The following is an 18,839-nucleotide window of genomic DNA, read 5'->3' as shown; positions in this document are numbered from 1 at the left end:
TGTCATCAAAGATAAATGCTATTCTTTTGAACTTTCTATTCATCAAATAATCATAAAAAAGTATCATGGTTTCCACAAAATACTAAGCAGCACAGCTGTTTTCAACATTGATAATCAGAAATGTTTCTTGAGCATCAAATCAGCATATTAGGATGATTTCTGAAGGATCTTGTGACACTGAAGACTGGAGTAATGATGCTGAAAATTCAGCTTTGCATCACAGGGTTAAATTACATCTTAAATATATTCAAATAGAAAACAGATATTTTACATGGTAATAATATTTCACAATATCTTTGGTGAGCATAAAAGACTGTCAAAAGAAAAACAAAATCATAGAGACCCCAAACTATTACACGGTGATTGCTAAACATTTATGTGTAGAAATAGCCTAGAATATCTTTCACATTTCAAATATGATGCAACAAGTCCATTACTGTGACTGAGAAATGCTTGAAACTTAAAACCTGAGGTTAAGGCAAAGAAGGCCGGTCTGTTAAAACTTTAAAATGCTTGCGTCAGGTTAGTTTGTCTGAACCAACTGCCTTTCAATGTCCTTGGAAAGTCAAAAAATGCCAGCCACAGAGTCCAAATCATTACCCAGGTTACATTCAGTCAATGGCAACATGACGCAATGATCATTACACAGCTTTATTGTTCATTTTATGCCATCCAGCTGATAAATGCAAAATGATGAAGTTGGAGCTCTATTATGGATGAGACACTCTTAGAATAAAAGTTCCATATAGAACCTTCAAGGGTTCTGTCATGTGCATCATATAGAACCTTTAGGAGTGATTCATCATTGGATCATTTTATGGAGCTTCGAGTGACCCGAGTTTGAGTTCCAGCTCATGGTCCTTTCCCGATCCCAACCCCTTCTTTCTCTCCCACTTTGTTTCCCATCTTCTCACTAGCTGTACTGTCTAAATAAAGTAAAAAAAAAAAAAAAAAACGGCAAAACTAAAGGGTTCTTTTAAAACGGAGTCAAAAACCCTAGGGTTCTATATTGAACCCCATTGAACATTTTTTTTCCTAAATGTGTATAATAGTTAAAACTGTATATGACCTCACTTTTGTACCACTGATTTAAGGATTAGTTCACCCAAAAATGAAAATTCTGGCATTAATTACCCTCATGTCATTCCACACCCGTAAGACCTTCGTTCATCTTCGGAGCACAAATTAAGATATTTTTGATAAAATCAGATGGGTCAGTGAGGCCTCCATTGCCAGCAAGATAATTAACACTTTCAGATGCCCAGAAAGCTACTAAAGACATATTTAAAACAGTTCATGTGACTACAGTGGTTCAACCGTAATGTTATGAAGCGACAAGAATACTTATTTGTGCACAAAAAAAAACAAAATAATGACTTTATTCAACAATATCTAGTGATGGGCGATTTCAAACACTGCTTCATGAAGCTTTACGAATCTTTTGTTTTGAATCAGTGGTTCTCCCCCCCCCCAGTGGTGAACCACTGAAATTTCGAAACACTTATGACGTAACAAAGCCTCGTTTACTGAGATCACGTGACTTTGGCAGTTTGATACACACTCCGAACCACTGATTTGAAAGCTTCAAAGCTTCATGAAGCAGTGTTTTGAAATCGTCCATCACTAGGTATTGTTGAATAAAGTCATTATTTTGTTTTTTTGCAGCACAAAAAGTATTCTCATCACTTCATAACATTCAGGTTGAACCACTGTAGTTGCATGAACTGTTTTAAATGTCTTTATTAGCTTTCTGGGCATCTGAAGGTGCTAATTATCTTGCTGGCAATGGAGGCCTCACTGAGCCATCAGATTTTATCAAAAAGCATCTTAATTTGTGTTACAAAGGTCTTATGGGTTTGGAACGACACGAGAGTGAGTAATTAATGACAGAATTTTCATTTTTGGGTGAACTAACCCTTTAACTTTAAAAAAAAATTGAATTCTGTGACGATATCTATCTATATGTACACTGTCACTGTCTTCTCATAAACTAAATCATGGCAAGTCCGTAGTGCCTAGTCTCCATCTCTTATACATTCTTATGCTTTTTATTCACAATAAATAATTTTCTAAAAACTTTCTAATAAATATATAAATCTCTATCTCAACATTAATGATAGTTATGTAAAATTACCAGTTTTTAATATACAAATTAACCCATTTTGATTCATTTACTATAACCCATAGAGATGTTCCATATGGACGTGCTACTGCATAAATGCATTTAGCAAACAGAAATCCTCCTCTGAGACACTTCATAAGGAGTGGCCTTAATAACTCTGCTATTAGAGGGCGTTTAAGGACACGCAGAGATGGTCCAATGTGCTCTAGTCTCTTAATTCATATCTTGGTCAAGTAGGAGCCTGGCACCAGCCCAGTCTGGCCGTCCCTCTCCACCGTCCACCAGCCGTCTCCTCCCTGTTCCACCACGAGCAGCACTTCCCCCGCAGAGATGGAGAGCTCATCAGTGCCCTGCAGACACAAGAGTGGAGCTCCCTCTCAGACCCTCATCAAACTGTATTTAACAATTTCACAACGGTCTAAAGAAAAGATATTAACATTTTTCTGCTCTTAGGTAACAGCTAGGGCAAAACCAAATGGATATTTTTTGAGGAAACACTAAGGTTCCATTTGTTAACATTAGGTAACTACATTAGTAGTTAATGAAAACTACTTCTAAAGCATTTATTAATATTACTTAATGTTAATATTAACATTTACTAATACATTATTAAAAGCAAAACTTGTATCTGTTAATGTTATTTAATGGAATGAATAGTTGATGACTAAATGTGGCCCTTCAAATATTCTATCTGTGAGTCTCCAATGTTTTATTCCATAGTGAATGCATATTCCTACTATTCTCTTCTAAGGCCATTTTAATCACATTTTCCATAGTTTTTTTTTTTTTTTTTTTTTTTTTTATACCTGAGCCACGTAGTCGTACTGAGCCTGGTACGTGCCGCTCTGAGAGCCAGCACTATTTGAAGTTCCTTGTGGAAATCCAGGAATAGAAGCATACACTCCATCTGAGTTGTCAGCTGAAAAGAAAAAAGGAAAATTAAAACAGACCAATGACCAGTGTTGGGGAAAGTTACTTTTACAAGTAATGCATTACAATATTGCGTTACTCCCTGAAAAAGTAACTAATTGTGTTACTTAGTTACTTTTTATTTAAAGTAATGTGTTGCGTTACTTTTTGCATTACTTTTTCTCAACTGAGCTGGGCTTGCTTGTTAGTTTTTTAATTTATTTTTGGCAAATGTAAGGTCAATTCACACCGCACGGACAAACACATTTGTTGGGTTTGTTGGTCAGAGTTTGTTTTCACCTGACTGACCATCTTCAATCAGGTGGTGTCTGTTGGGGCAGTGTGAACATGAAGTTTATTTTTCATAAAATTCTAATTTCAACTGCCAACTTGTTTGTTGGTGTTTTTAGGTGTTTGTGAATTTCCTGTTAAGGCCATTTCACACCATAAGTGAAATGAATAAGCCTCAGGCTGAAGGAAATGCAAATTCACACCTGTAGAGTAGAGGGCACAGCTCAGACAAGAAAGTTCAGCACTATAGGGTATATGTCAAACTTCACATGACCAAACCAGAAAAATGGTTTCATTGCATCCGCATGTCAGAAAAAAATGTTAACAGCAGTATGAACTGACAGCATATCTATGGACTTTTAAGGTAATCAATGAAACTACCTTGTTCACATTGTTGTTATAGACCTTATGTAGCCCCGCCCCTTTTCAGCGCTGCGCTTGTGGTTAAAATCTTCCCGGTACTGACATTTGTTAAGACATCTGCTTTAAACATTACAATGCTCATGATAACTTTCATTACAACAAGTAAATCCACTTCACCGGCTAGTTATTCTTTGACAGCCATAGAAATATACAGAGCTACCGCAAAAATGGAAGTTCAAAGACAATATTATAAAGATGGCGGCGCACTTGTTTCTCTGGCGCATAAGGTCTATAGGTGTTTTATTCTATTAAATATCTAAACGTTATTGTGAAAAAGAAAGATGAAAAAAGCTTATCTGCATATGTGGGGGACATCAGTTATGCTCATCTTTGCTCGCTCCTTTTAAGTTATCTTGAATAAAACAGCATTTTTTTTTCATGAAGCATATAGAGTACCTCAGAGATGACGTGTTTTTGTAGGCCAACCCGGAAGTTAGCGGTGCACTGGTTCCCTCGATCGAAACCTATGCGTTTTTCCCATAGACTTTTGGAAAATCGCAAAAAATAAGCTCTGTGTTTAACAAAGGGTTATGACACTTACACGTTTTGTCTATCAAGATAATCTTTACAAGTTAACACAACATTTATACATTTTGAAGCCTAAATAAAGTCGTCAGATATAAAAAGCTAACAGTAGGCTATAAACGGACTACAGCACACCATGGTCGCTGATCAACGTCACCACCACCAATCTTCCTCAAACTTTATTTAAAAAACAACTTTATTTAAAAACATGCTCGCTGATTATGATCTGTGTGTGAATACTTATCCACTTTTTCATGAGAAATGCTGTCCAAATGTCCTGTTTGTCATGATGACGTCCTCGCCAAAGGAAGTAGTCCCTTTTAGCAATTTGTTAGCAACCACCGTTTTTAAGACACAATAAAGGTTTAAAAAAAAAAATCACAAGTGGGTTATAACTGGTGTGTTTTATGTCATAGATCAAAACGTGAAAATATTTAGAGGCTTTGTTAACCGCAGACCTTATTTCAGGCGATTTAGCAAAAACCCATTAAAAAAAACCCCATAGACTTTAGTGTGAAGTCCTAAAATGCTAATTCGCTTCGGGTTTTGCCTACAAAAACACGTCATCCCTGAGGTACTCTATTGGATCAAAGGTCAGCAGCAAAGACATTGGTTAAGAAATTGCATTTCACTGTTTTTATTCATTTTGAGGAATTCTGCATCAGTTTTTGTGCAAGTGAGAGGAGTAAACGCATGTTTACATTTAGTCTAGAACTACAATAACCATCATGTTCACACAGCACACACAACACCTCTACACTTACTCCTGATTTCTCTCAACATGGGGACAGGAGAGCTGTGAGTCAATAACAAAGTAACTTGCGTTACTTATTTGAAAAGTAACAGATATTTTGTTGTAAATTTAAAAGTAATGTGTTACTTTACTAGTTACTTGGAAAAAGTAATCTGATTACGTAACTTGCGCTACTTGCGCTATACACACACACACACACACACACTCAAACACTAGTGGCCAAGTGATGTCCAGCCTAGGAAAATTGACATCTTCACCCTTTTTCAAATATTATTTAAAATTTGTTAAAAATTTTGTAATAATATTGCGCAGTTGTGCTTAGAGTCAATGGTTTTATTTACGCAATAAAACATGCCAAATTATACAGACATCATTTTTGTCCAGGCTGTCATACAAAGAATTTATGAACACATGCAAAAACAAGAAGGAACACCCTAAATATTAATAACTGATTTTGTTGTAGTCAGTGTATGCTTTTTTTGGAAAGCATTTAGTTTTTCCTTTACATTTTTTGTCCATAGTAAAACCTGTAGCTGTAGTTTTTTTTTTTAACCAAATAATTTAGTCAGATTAATAACTTTAGTGTTTTGTTCTTCCCTCATATTTAAAATATTTTAAAAATATAAAATATTTTCCTCATATTTTGATGGTTTAATCAAACTTGTAGGGTCATTAAAACAAACAAATATCCCCTCTGGACATCACTTTTGGCCAATACTGTGTGTGTGTGTGTGTGTATGTGTGTGTGTGTGTGTGTGGATAGATGGATGGATAGATAGACAGATATATCTATATGTTGAAGTACTAAAGTAGTAAAAATAAAAGCTAATTCAAAGTGTAAATGCTATAATAGTATAAAAATAATACTACTACTCAAGTTGGGAAAATATTTGTTTTTTTATTGTATTATTTTGTATCTGGAAAATAATGTAATAAACTACCCAAATACTATTCAGTGAAGTCATAGGTGGGCTGAAGTGCCCCCTGGTGGTGAATAACATCTACATTGGTGCTTAACTACAAGATGAAGATGGCTAGAATTTAAAAACAATGTAATAATGTGCAATTTGAAATATAGAGCTTTAATATGTTGTAATATGTACCTGATGGAGGTGCTGATGGTTGAATACATTCATTACTAGTCTTTGAGCCAACGGCACAGTTGCCTTGCAAGAGATTTGAAAACCTTTCAAAAAGAAAACAATCACAGAAAGTAATGTATGCACTGATAAACCACAAAGCCGACAACAATGCTTTTGCACTCTTATTAGTTATGGCACCTTATACACGCACTAGAGTGCAGTATATCACAGCTCCGCCTATATTGTATCTCTTTGTGACACCTCTACTAGCAGCTTTATGTCTAACTTATCTCTAAAAAAAGTACATTTTCCATTGATTTCTGTTTTGTCAGCATTGCAAACACATAATGTAGTATTACACTCAAACATACAGACCCCGCAGTGGAAAACACACCTCTTCATCACACCTCCTCCGAAGCGTGCGATGCCATTGCTGTCCATTGTTGGTTCTTTGTCATAATAGTTCTCAAACACAATGGGCGCTACGGACACAGATGGCAAATTTCATTAAGCAAACTCTCCTCAGAATTTCTTTAGAACTATACCATCACATGATATGGTTACTGAACTACACCATGTCATGATGACGATTTGTGAAGTTTAACACAATAACCCAGTGGAAACAATACAGAAAAGCACTGACCTGAAGGAGTGGTGCCGGTGCTTTTTGTCTTGATGAAACAGTTTATGTCTTCCGTGATGTCACACATTTCTAGAACTGCCCTCACCTCCTCATAGCACTGAATAAAAATGAGCAGTAATTTGACAACATGGCCAGCACTTTACATTATAATTACAGAGAGGTCCACAAGTCTGAGACCACAAGTGAAATGCTTCTATTTTGCATTTTTATCATTTAACACCACATTTTGAATACAAAATGCTGCCCTTTTGCTTTAATGATAGCAACCTTATGTCATTCAGCATGATTTGAGAATTTTCCTCAGAGCATCGAAGTTCACAGGATCAGCAACACAAGTTTGCTTACATTTAAATAATTAATATAAAGAATAATACATATTTCCTACTCATTTCACGTCACAGTATTTTATTTTAAGGCAAGAAACCACAGGTAAATAAGGTAAAAAAATTGATTAATCACTTTAATCCCCACTTGATTAATCACAGTACATTAGAAAATGATTTTGTATTACATGTTTTCAGAAATGTTATGTTTAAATACGCAAATGAGGAATTATCTTATTAAATATGCACTCATTTGCATATATTTCCAGAACAGAAATCTGAGCATTGGATAAGGCTAGGTTCAACATTTTTGTTGACATACTATATATGGGTCATTCTACAGAATTGGTTGAGTTGAAAACATCTTGAAGAAAAAAAGAAAATGTCTTTTTCCACAAATTTTGCATGTATGCAAATTGTATAATATCCAAGGTACACATTTCTAGTAATTGTGCAATTAATTCTCATATTGTATTTTCAGAAAGTTTTGAAATAGTTTTTCTCTCCCCAAATTTGTCACTACTGCAACGATTTTGTTTACAGCTACCTTGTAAATATATTTTTTGCTATTTTATTAAAAAGTTTACAGGTAAATCAATATTCACAAATCACATCACATTACAGAATTTTACCTCACATACTAAAACACTAATGATTTTAAAGACTATAGAATAACACAAGAGGCGTCACTTTTATTGTTTTGAATGGGAGAAAGTACAACACACAATATGGCGGAACAAGTCCCGCCTTCTAAATAAGAGCCAATCACTGATTGGTAAAGTCATTGCATCACTGCAGCAGCCGTTAGAAGCTCCAGTTTCTATAGAAACAGTGTAGAAATGAGGCACAAGAGACACGCATTTAGGACTGCACATGCGTATTAGCTTGATCCAGCCTGAAAAATACTGTTTTTTTGTCATGATTCAAGCGTTTAAAAACAAAATTTATGAGACAGTTGTTGTCAGATTTCATTGGTGATTTCAAATATGAAATTTAATCGAAAGCTTGGCAACAGCTTTAGAGAATTTGATGTTTCCCCATTCAAAGAGATAGGAGCTGCACTTGAATGCCCGAGATGGCCGCCGAGTGAAATGACTTGTCTTAAAGGGACTTTGTTTGCATAAAAAAAACATAATAAAATTCTAATGACTTGCATAACTGCACTAAAATTGTCACTACCAAAACAATTGATGACATTTTTATATACTTTTGAGTCTAGCTCAAAGATGCTAATAAGTTGTCACAACCGAAACTCGTGGTGAAGTTTCGGTTGTGACAATTTTAGATACTATTGAGCCTAGCTCAAAGATGCTAATCAGCACATGGTTAGCTAGCACAGTTCTGAACAGTTGTACACACACAAAAAATAAATTTGATCAAATAACCCCCAAAAAACAATGATGTCAACTTCACCATGTGTTTTGGTCATGACATATTTTACGATTTTATATATATTAAGCTTAAGGATATTTTAAATATTATTGTGGGATTCAATAGATAATAGAAGGATCTTAGTAAACATCTAAGATTTGAATACTTAAATGCTTTTTAAATGTATTTTTTGGTTGTGGGACAGCAGTTTGCACCAATTCTGTAGAATGGCCCATATAAGAGTTAAAAGTTATACAGAGAGGGATAAATCAGTAATAAAAACACTCCATAAATCAGTAATACTGTCAAAAAAAAATAAAATGTTACCATCGTTCACCATTAAAATGTTATATAAACCAGGCGAATGATATGCAAACAAACCTCTCTGTGAACACCTTAAGAATGTAAATAGGACAAAAACTGGAAAGTCTGATATATTTAAGTGCTACTCATTTTAAGAGAAAAAAAAAATTCATTCTGAGAAAACGGCCTTCAAAGATATCCAGGCGCATCGAGATGAAAAATTCTCAACTTTTCAGAATGCCGCAAGCGCACCGCAGGTCATGTGACAAGAACCAATGGATCAGCTTCGGCCTTTCTGTAACAAAACATCGAAAGCTCAGCCTAACAGCTGATCATAGCTGTACAGGGTGGTTTTTATATCTCATCTCCATAAATATATCTAGTAATAAATCAATTTATCCTTTGCTGAAACTTCCTCGTCAGCGTGGAGAGCGCAGTTCATGGTTGCATAGCGGGAGCGCAAGTGCTTTGGATAGAAGGAGAAAGCGGTGCAGCCGCGCTTTCCACATGTTTTTAGACGCGATATGTGAACGGCCCCTAAGGCTATGTTCACACTTGCCGTGTTTTTTGAAGCTGCCAGCGTCTGTTTTACATTATAATCCTATGGAGTAGACCGTGTTTTCATAAAAATCCTGAGCGCTTTTTTAAACGCCACCACCAGCGTCTTTTTTCTGCAGCTCAGAGCTTCTTTTTTTAAGTTGAAAATAATTCAACTTTTCTTGAAAAAAACCGCCCTATGTCAAGAGCCTTTTTGACAGCTGACCAATGACAAGCGAGTAGCGAGACCTTTCGTTTTCATAACAACAAGAAAAATGAAGAAGGTGGACGGATCCTTGGTTGGTCAGGTAAGTGTATCATCTATTTACTACTTGTCCTTGACAAAACTACCACCTGTTAACGTTAGCTAACATTAACGTTCGCTCAGCAACAGTTATCAATACTGTAACTAGCCGATTAGGCGACGCTTGCCATTATACGCTAGCTGTTGTTATAGCAACAAAAGACGCCCTCGGCTGCAAGTTTTTTTTTTTTTTTTTACTTAAAAAAGCGCCCTTGTCAACTTGTCAAAAAAGACGGCAAGTGTGAACACACCCCAAATGTGTATTTTAGATGTTTTCTCTCCACTAGTTTGAAAGACATGTTAAGAAAGCAAAATTGAAAAACTGAAAAAAAAAAAAAAAAAAAGCCAACAACAATGGCGTTGCCTGTAGTGTCTTGCCTTGAAAAAAATAAAAATTCACATTTTTAATATTCTGATTTCTCCTGTATGTAATCATGACTGTAGCTATTATCAGTGTATCTTTGATTCATTAAATATCACTGACCTCATCATCTTTGACACATTGCATGGAAAAGTGATTACAGTGGACCCAAATAGCATTTCTCAAAATATTAATACGATCATCTTCTTGCTGCTGGAAAACCTGGAGAAATACACAGAATTCAGCTTAACATGATGTAATGTAAATACGTCATGATGTAAATGTGTCTACGTGCTCATACCAGACACAGAAGGAAGATGACACAGACTGAGCTAACTCCCCAAAAAAGGCTTTAAAGGAATAGTTCACCCAAAAATGAAAATTATCCCATAATTTACTCACCCTGAAGCCATCCTAGGTGTATATGACTATCTTCAGCCAAACACAATCAGTTATATTAAATAATATCCTGGCTCTTCCCAGCTTTATGCTAATGGCATTGAATAGTGCATCCATCCATCACAAAAGTAATCCATACGACTCCAGTGGGTTAATAAATGCCTTCTGAAGTGAAGGGATGGGTTTTTGTAAGAAAAATATCCGTATTTAAAACTTTCTAAACAATAATCACTGGCTTCCAGCAACGGCAGTACTCGTGTTCACGAAAAAAAAAAAAGAGTCGAGTTGCTTCAGCCTCCTCCAGAATTTTTCGCAGAGCATAAAAAAAAAAAAAGTTTTAAATATGGATATTTTTCTTACAAAAACACACCACTTCGCTTCAGAAGGCATTTACTAACCCACTGGAGTCGTATGAATTATTTTTATGATAGAGGGATGTGCTTTTTGGAGCTTCAAAAACTCGGGCACTATTCAATGTCATTACAAAGCTGGGAAGAGCCAGGATATTATTTAATATAACTGAAAGAAGAAAGTCATATACACCTAGAATTGCTTGAGGGTTAGTAAATTATGGGATAATTTTCATTTTTGGGTGAACTATTCCTTTAAATACAGTAAATGGTGATTTAACTGTCAGTGGGATACATGATGATCAGAATTGGTGTTGTGGATATACTTATTTTATCAAGCCAAAACAAGTCTCATTTTCAATTTAGTATATGTGGTTTGTGGTATGCAGTGGGTAAAACGGCAAAAGGGAAGTTCATTTTTAGTGTGTTCTATGTGGTTCATAGCTTCAGCAGAGAGCTAGTTTTGAAAGACAGCCAACAGATAGATGAATGTGTTTCTCTTTACCTCACATGTGCATTCATGTGTGGTTTCCCATTCCTGTCGAATCTTATCCAGCTGCTCTATGTTTGACATGTACTGTTTCTCTGTCAAACGGGAACAAGCATCAGCATCATTGCATTTCCAGCAATTCAAATCTTTTTTGAAACTATTTGAATTGTGCATCTTAGAAGTTACCAGCGTCATTGAATGTGTTTCCGGTTCAGATGTAATTGATCATTTTTGCATTGCAAGCTTCAATGTGTGAAAACAAAAGCGTATTTCTCTTCTCACCTGCATCCATGGCTCCATCCCTGCACTGCTTTGCTTTGTTTTGCGTCTGTTATGGCATAGAGCACAACATTGTTTGAAATATATCTACAAATGCCAAAAAATATTCAGAGTAATAAAAAAATGGCATCAAACAATATCACTAGCATTTTTACCAACATTTTTTTTTTACATTTATAAGAACTCATTATTGGAGTAGAATCATATACACTACCATTTAAAAGTTCAAAAACCAAAGCTGCACCTATTTGATCAAATAATACAGTAAAGACAGTAATACTGTGAAACATTATTTTGATGTTTTAAAGTTCCCCTGCAGTAAGTAGTGTATCCCTTAAAACTCACATTTGATCATCAAAATGACATATTAAAATGTTTTTTTTTCCTGTTATAAAATAATTTCTTCATGCCATAAAACAGCTTGAATGTAACACCCTTGCTTTATTTAGTATACATGGAGTCATGAACATGCAAATTAGTCCTCCACTCAATCACATGAGCTCAGAATACCTGATCCACTCTGTCAACTGTAGTAAACGCTACATAATGGCAAGTGGAAATAGTTGTTTAATTCAGATATATATGTTTGAACCAGAAACTGATTCAGAAGAAGAAGAGGGAGAGTGAATTATACAGGGTTGTCTACAAGTCGGTGTATCTCTCTCTACAACATTGACACGTAGTGTAATTGAAATGATAGCCTTTGGCTTGACTACATTATCAATAATGTGTTGCTAATGTTACACAAACCATGTTCCCTTTCGTCATCTCTGAATCAGCTGCCTTCTAAAAATAAGTATCCTTGGAAACGCTTTGAACATCATAGAAAGTCAGTGGAGAAAAGCCCCGCCTGCACGTTGATGGGATTGGTTACATGTTTGTGATGTAGGAAACGTTTTCAAGACTGTTTTTGATACACTGTATGGAGAAAATACTTAGCAATGGTGTTGACTGATGAATTTGCACATGGTTTGTCTTAAAGCATATTAAAAACACCACATAGACATATAAACAACAATAAAAACTTCACCACAGGGGGTCTTTAAAATGCAATTAAGTTTTCAGCATCATTTCTCCAGTCTTCAGTGTCACATGATCCTTCAGAAATCATTCTAATATGCTGATTTGCTGCTCAAGAAACATTTCTTAATATTATTATCAATGTTAAAACAGTTGTGCTGCCTAATATTTTGTGGAAATATTAAGTGTTATTTTGTGTTTTTTCAAGATTCTTTGATGACTAGAAAGTTCAAATGGACAACATTTATTTTAGAAATCTTTAGTAACATTATGTCTTTACTGTCACTTTTGATCAATTTAAATGTATCCCTGCTAAATAAAAGTATTTATTTCTGTCAAAAAAAATAAAAATAAATCTCTCTCGTGTATGTTGTAATATTTGAAGATGCCACACAAATTTTGCCCATAATAATAAATATTTTACCTTTTCAGATTGTTTAGGGGTGACATTGGGTGTACTGTTGAGCTTCTCGATAGCCAGTTCAGCTTCATCCGCCTCTTTACACTTCTGTTCATACGTCCTTTTAGACTGGGAGAAGCAGAGAGGTACAGTGTTATTATGAGTCTCACCTAGACTTGAATGAAGGCCAAGTGATCCACAAATGACTTGAAAAAGCTAAATACAGTATATTAAATCAAATTTGCAGGAATTTTCTCTTAGTCTTAAATCTTGATTCTTACCTCACTTTTTTTACTCTATTATGTCACGAAAAGTATAAGGCGAGAATAAACTTTCATTATCTACTTTCATATAATCTGACTCAGCTGCTTTCACTGACCCAAACATAGACATCTACAATCAATCTGCTCCAAATTAATGGACTGATAGATGATGAATTAATCAATTCATGGTACAACCACCATGAAGCAACAGGGGAACAAGATGGAACACTAAACTTCCTTTATACAATTCACCTTGCTCATGTTACTTATATCAGATATTTTACTTCCTCCAAATACTACTTCTGGCTATTTAAAATCAAAACAACAACAACAACACAATAATACCATAATCTCCATCATTTGATCAGATATGACATCAAATGTCCAGTACTGCTAAATAGAAGATTGCAGAATTTCAGTTGATTTTGTCTTTAAGATAAAATGAGTTCTGAAACTGAAATTTTTGTTGAAATTTTCATATTTGACATACATATAACAAAATTAAATTTACTGTCTACCCTGAATAAAGTCTATGTTTCAAACAATATATAAAAATGAAGTCAGATCTAATTTATCAACCAGTAATTGTTGTTTTACAAGCTAAATCACATATATCCTTCACTATTAATTTCATTTACAATATACTTTCTAATCCAAAATATTTTCACTACACACTCTTTACACAAATATGGAAGATCGTTTCCACCACGGAATAAAACAATTTATAAGTAAAGTGCGACTTTTTATCTCAGAAGTCTGACTTTTTCTCAGAATTGCGGGATATAAACTCGTAATTCTGACTTTTTTTCCTCACAATAGCTAGTTTATTTCTCACAATTCTGACTTTTTTTCTCACTACTGTGAGTTTATATCTCGCAATTGACTTTTTCTCGCAATTCTGACTTTTTTTTTTTCGCAATTCTGACTTTTTCTCACAATTCGGACTTTTTTTCTCACAAATCCAAGTTTATATCTCGCAATTCTGACTTTTTTTCTCGCAATTCTGACTTTTTTCTCAATTGCGAGTTTATATCTTGCAATTCTGACGTTATAACTATTTCAGAAAAAAAGTCAGAATTGCAAGATAAAAAGTCGCAATTACCTTTGGCGGAAACAAGCGTCCATACACAAAGGTTTAATAAGGTTCTATATAGAACCCTAGGGTTCTTGACTCAATTTAAAAGAAACCTTTATGATAAAAAGGTGCTATACAAGAAGAAATTCAAATGATAAAGTATGTTTACGAGCCGTTTAATTCATAAAATGTAATCAAAATTTAAAAAATAAAAAAAACTAAATCCATAAAATGATCCCATGATGAAAACCCTTGAAGGTTCTATATAGAACCTTTTTTTCCTAAGAGTGGCAGGGACAGTCCCGCTGGCAACCTATTGTGCTTTTGAACAATGGTGGAAGCTCATGAACCACACCAACTTTACTAACTACCATTCATTTGGTAATCATAACCTCATCTTTAACCACTAAGTCAGACAACCACCTTGACAGTTCCTGACTGGAACAGATAGTAACATCCCCTTTTACTCTTTTGTTTATCAAATCAGATCAGTTTTTACAATGCTATATGATAATACTAAGTAACTTTACCCTTCAGCTTCTACTCGCCTCAGTCCTAACACAGGCCTTTGCTTTCTGAATTTGTCTGATGTACAAACGGAAACGCATCTTTTTTTGACGACAGCAATCGTCTGTTTCAGGAAATTGCAAATATATGAGGAACAGAGAAACCAAACATTGATAAAACAAAGCCTGTGTTGGTGGGAGTGAAGAGAAGTGTGCGGGCAAGAAAGAAATACACTTCTAGTAGAGAAGTGAGACTTCCTGAGGTGACAGTTACAACATTTTGAAAACCCATCCCCCTCCCTGCCCTGCACACTAGCTGCAAAGAAGTTAGCGCAAGCACTGATGATTTAAATCACTCTCATTTCTCCCTTCCTCTTCCTGATATTCTGCTTTCAGTCTTTATTAGGCAAATCTATGATTCAGTGAGTAGCCTATAAAACTGAAGTCACTTCAATGACTTAATGAAGTCAAGTAAATTAGACTCACCTCCATGGTTTTCTTATATAATGATACTTTGATCTTCTGAACCTTTTCCATGACCCCTTCAAACTGTAAAAAAGAAAACATTTTAAGAAGTCATTTGAATTCTTGTGCTTTATAGGGAGCTATTTTAATAAAACAAGGGCGTCAAGAAGCATCTTGGTTTGAGCACAAATACGGTTACTATTTGTTCACCCGTGTGAGAAAGCAGTTTGCGGTTCTGCAAATAAAAACTGCATAGTATTTCACCTTTTTCCGCTGCTCCTTCTGTCGCTCTCTGAACTGCTCCATTCGTTTCACCTCTTCTCGTAACATACCAGAAAGCTGAATGTGCAAATTTCCAATGTTCTCCATTTCTAGGTGAGAAAACAGCACATTCCTTAGTGATCTTGAAGGTATGAGTTTGGTATATTTAGTATATACTCAGTGCTGGGTAGCAACTGATTACATGTAATCTGGATTACGTAATCAGATTACTAAAATGATATACTTGTAATTAGATTATATTACATTTTAAAATACTCATAATCGCACAGTTACATTTTATGGATTACATCATGACTACTTAATATTCACAAAATGGCCATAAATTATTCATAATTTATTGATTCTCACTAAATTTTTCCTTTAAAGTGTCCTTTCTAAAACAGCATATTGCTTATGTACTGTATGTTAAGAAAGTTTTCCAGTTTTTTTTACACAAGTTAGAGACAAATAAAATATTCAAATAAAAATAATCATCTTTTTTGTTTTATTTTGATTGTTTTTATTTTAAAATTTTACATTTTTATGGTTTAATTAATGGTTACCTTTTCATAAACTTATAAACCCCCTGCAGTTCCTTCACAAACCTTGTTATAATGTAATGTTTAATGCACTTCATATTGTTGATGACAAATTTTCAACATTTTTTTCCTCTTTGTATTCTATAACACAAGATTATCTTATTCAAATCTATGTGTAACAAGTTAAGGCTAAAAGTAAGGTCAAAAGTGATCTAAAAGTAATCCAAAAAGTAGTCCAATTATATGACCTAAAATGTGTAATGTAATAAATGACGTTAATAACTACAGTTTTCATCATGTAATTTGAATTCAGACTATAATTTGTAAGTGATCTACCCAGCACTGTAGTATATTTAGTATATTTTATACATGTATATTCAGTATGTTTGTGAACACTTGACAAATAAGGCTCATTTCTAAAGCAAACTGAGCAAATTATCATTTGGGGTGTTACTTACGGACTTTTAGTTGGTCAAATGATGCCTTCAAAGTGCTACAAGACCAAATCAACAAAATTAAGATAAAACTGAAAGATTTATGCTCAAAAATATTGGTTACTATGCAAAATATTAAAACCAGAAGACAATGTATATATTAATAAATAATACATACAATGTTTGCTTACCCAATTTCACTTTGCCCTCCTGTCTTGCGTGCAATTGTAATCAATTCCTTGCCGTATCTTTCCTCTGCCATCGCCCTGTGAGCAGAGGAATGCATTATGTTAACCAAACAGACCAGTACTAAACAGTGTACCTTGTAGAAAAGAATTTAAATATGCAATTTTCTAGTGTTACCTCATTTTTAAGAGCTCTTCCATATCTTTGCATGCTCGTCGTCCATCACATAGCCTCTGGATAAGAGTCTCATATCCAGTGTTGCTGGTGAATTCTGGGCCCTAAAAACCAAGAGGGTTAGATTTCTCCAGTACCATAAAACAGCAACAAGATTTAGCTTAAGTGAAACTGTGCATCTCAGTTTTAATCCTGAATCCCTGGGAAGTTACTGGACTCTACTTGTAGCATTTTGTTCATAAAAATTAGGCCTTATTTGAAGAGTTGGTGTCTATGCAAAAAAAAGCGTGGACTGTCTGAGGTGGTTAAACAGTTTAATCATTGACACCCTGCGATAACATTAACAGGGGATGCTAATGAAAATGAACACTTCTTCTTGTATTCGCAACAGAAACAAAATGACAGTACTGTTTTGACACCAGATGGATGTACCCCTAACACTGAATAGCACTCGCGTGGCTTTACATGCAAATCAACCCAGAAGTTGCTTTGTAGATGAATGCTCTGACAGCACAGATCAAAGCTAAAAAGGGTAGAGTGGGCACACAGTCAGCCGTTCAACAGGAAGCCCACAGATCATCTCCATGACACAACATCAGAATGTCTATATATATATATATAGACACTAAACCCCCGAATGTAGAAAAGACTTTTGAGAAAGACCATGACAAATATCTTATTCTTAAAAACCATATCCAAATCTTACGTATCATTTAGAGAACAACTTAGTACTGTCAGTACAAATCTAATCCAACATCTAACCGAAACACATGTTAAAAAAACGTGAACAATGATAGATTATAGTTAAATTTGTCTTGTATACAGATACACTAATTCCTGATACAAATGAATAAAAATGACAGTACACAAAAAACACTGAGATTTAATATATGGTCCAATACATTCTTTAGGTAAGGTAATGTGATGCTGTTATACACATTAAAATTCTACCCTGTCAGTCATCGTATGCAGTATGGTCAACATCAAGCATGTCAGCTCTAACTGACAACAGCGTTCAATCTAACCTGTCAAAAGAGCTCAACTCGTTCACTTACCCAAAAAGAATCTTTGAATTGTAACGGTGTCATTCTGAAGGCAGTTTACAGCAGTAAGAACGATACAAGCTCGCAGAAAGAAACAAAGACGGAATTAGGAAAAATAAAAGAAAGAACAGACAATACCACACGCAGGAAACCACTGTTTCACAGCACGCCCGTGGTGCTCAGGTTTGAGTCAGATAAGGAAGCTCTCTCCTACAATGTCAATGACCAGAGAGCCTGCCCGACAGATAATACGTATGCATTCAGCAGCCATTTGAATACTAGATAGGATGACACATCTGAAACAGTGGGCTTTTGGAAAATGTAGAGTCAGTCTTTAGAGAGTTTGAGCAAACAAAGCCATCGAAATCCAAGCAGTCTACAGTTAAGTAGTTATACTAAATCAAGTTAAATCAAGACAGATATACTGATTTGAATATCTTTTGACTGAGTTCTGTAACTACTGATTTTATAGAGAGAGAAAAAGAAAAGTGCATGTTACACAGCTTAGTTCAAATTAAAGACAATATCACAGGCCAAAGTAGATAATAGCATTGATAAAAGTACATTTTTTTTTTTTTTTTTTTTACCTTGTTTCCACCAGGGAATAAAACAATTTAAAATTGCGACTTTTTATCTCACAATAAACTTGCAATTTTGAGTTATAAAGTCCAATTCTGAGGGGAAAAAGACTGACTTTTTTTTCTCAGAATTGCCAATTTATATCTCGCAATTCTGACTTTATAACACGTAATTGAGAGTTTATATCTCGCAATTCTCAGAAAAAGTCAGAATTGTGAGATGAAAAGTCGCAATACCTTTTTAATTTTTTATCCATTGGCGGAAACAATTCTTACTTTATAAATCACAATTGCGAGTTTATATCGCGCAATTCTGAATTTATAACTTGCAATTGCCAGTTTATATCTTGCAAATCTGACTTTATAACTCGCAATTGAGAGTTTATATCTCGCAATTCTCAGAAAAAGTCAAAATCGTGACAAAAAAAA

At 34.7% G+C, this 18,839-nt stretch overlaps 1 protein-coding gene across 3 annotated transcripts; it reads right to left on the bottom strand.

Moving 5' to 3' along the window:
* Nucleotides 1–635: 635 nt before the first annotated feature.
* Nucleotides 636–18,644, bottom strand: pstpip1a (proline-serine-threonine phosphatase interacting protein 1a). Of its 3 annotated transcripts, none has more exons than XM_051870311.1 (15): nt 17,845–18,644; nt 16,793–16,893; nt 16,621–16,695; nt 16,454–16,488; nt 15,460–15,566; nt 15,217–15,279; nt 12,911–13,015; nt 11,470–11,515; nt 11,203–11,282; nt 10,072–10,170; nt 6,750–6,846; nt 6,501–6,588; nt 6,128–6,210; nt 2,929–3,041; nt 636–2,472 (listed from the first exon to the last, which is right to left on the bottom strand). In XM_051870311.1, the coding sequence occupies exons 1-15, from the start codon at nt 17,875–17,877 to the stop codon at nt 2,341–2,343; spliced, it is 1,257 nt and encodes a 418-aa protein (XP_051726271.1). In that variant the 5' UTR covers nt 17,878–18,644; the 3' UTR covers nt 636–2,340. The 3 variants fall into 3 exon arrangements, 2 of the variants coding, with proteins under 2 accessions (XP_051726271.1, XP_051726273.1); XR_007926190.1 differs by having other exon boundaries at nt 2,338–2,472; nt 2,929–4,097; XM_051870313.1 differs by lacking the exons at nt 16,454–16,488; nt 17,845–18,644 and having other exon boundaries at nt 16,793–16,846.
* Nucleotides 18,645–18,839: the final 195 nt, after the last annotated feature.

Source organism: Ctenopharyngodon idella, chromosome 18, assembly GCF_019924925.1.
Source record: "Ctenopharyngodon idella isolate HZGC_01 chromosome 18, HZGC01, whole genome shotgun sequence".
NCBI classification, from domain to species: Eukaryota; Metazoa; Chordata; class Actinopteri; order Cypriniformes; family Xenocyprididae; genus Ctenopharyngodon; species Ctenopharyngodon idella.
The sequence above is the reverse complement of the archived record's forward strand: the minus strand, read 5'-3'. Positions and strand labels throughout refer to the sequence as shown.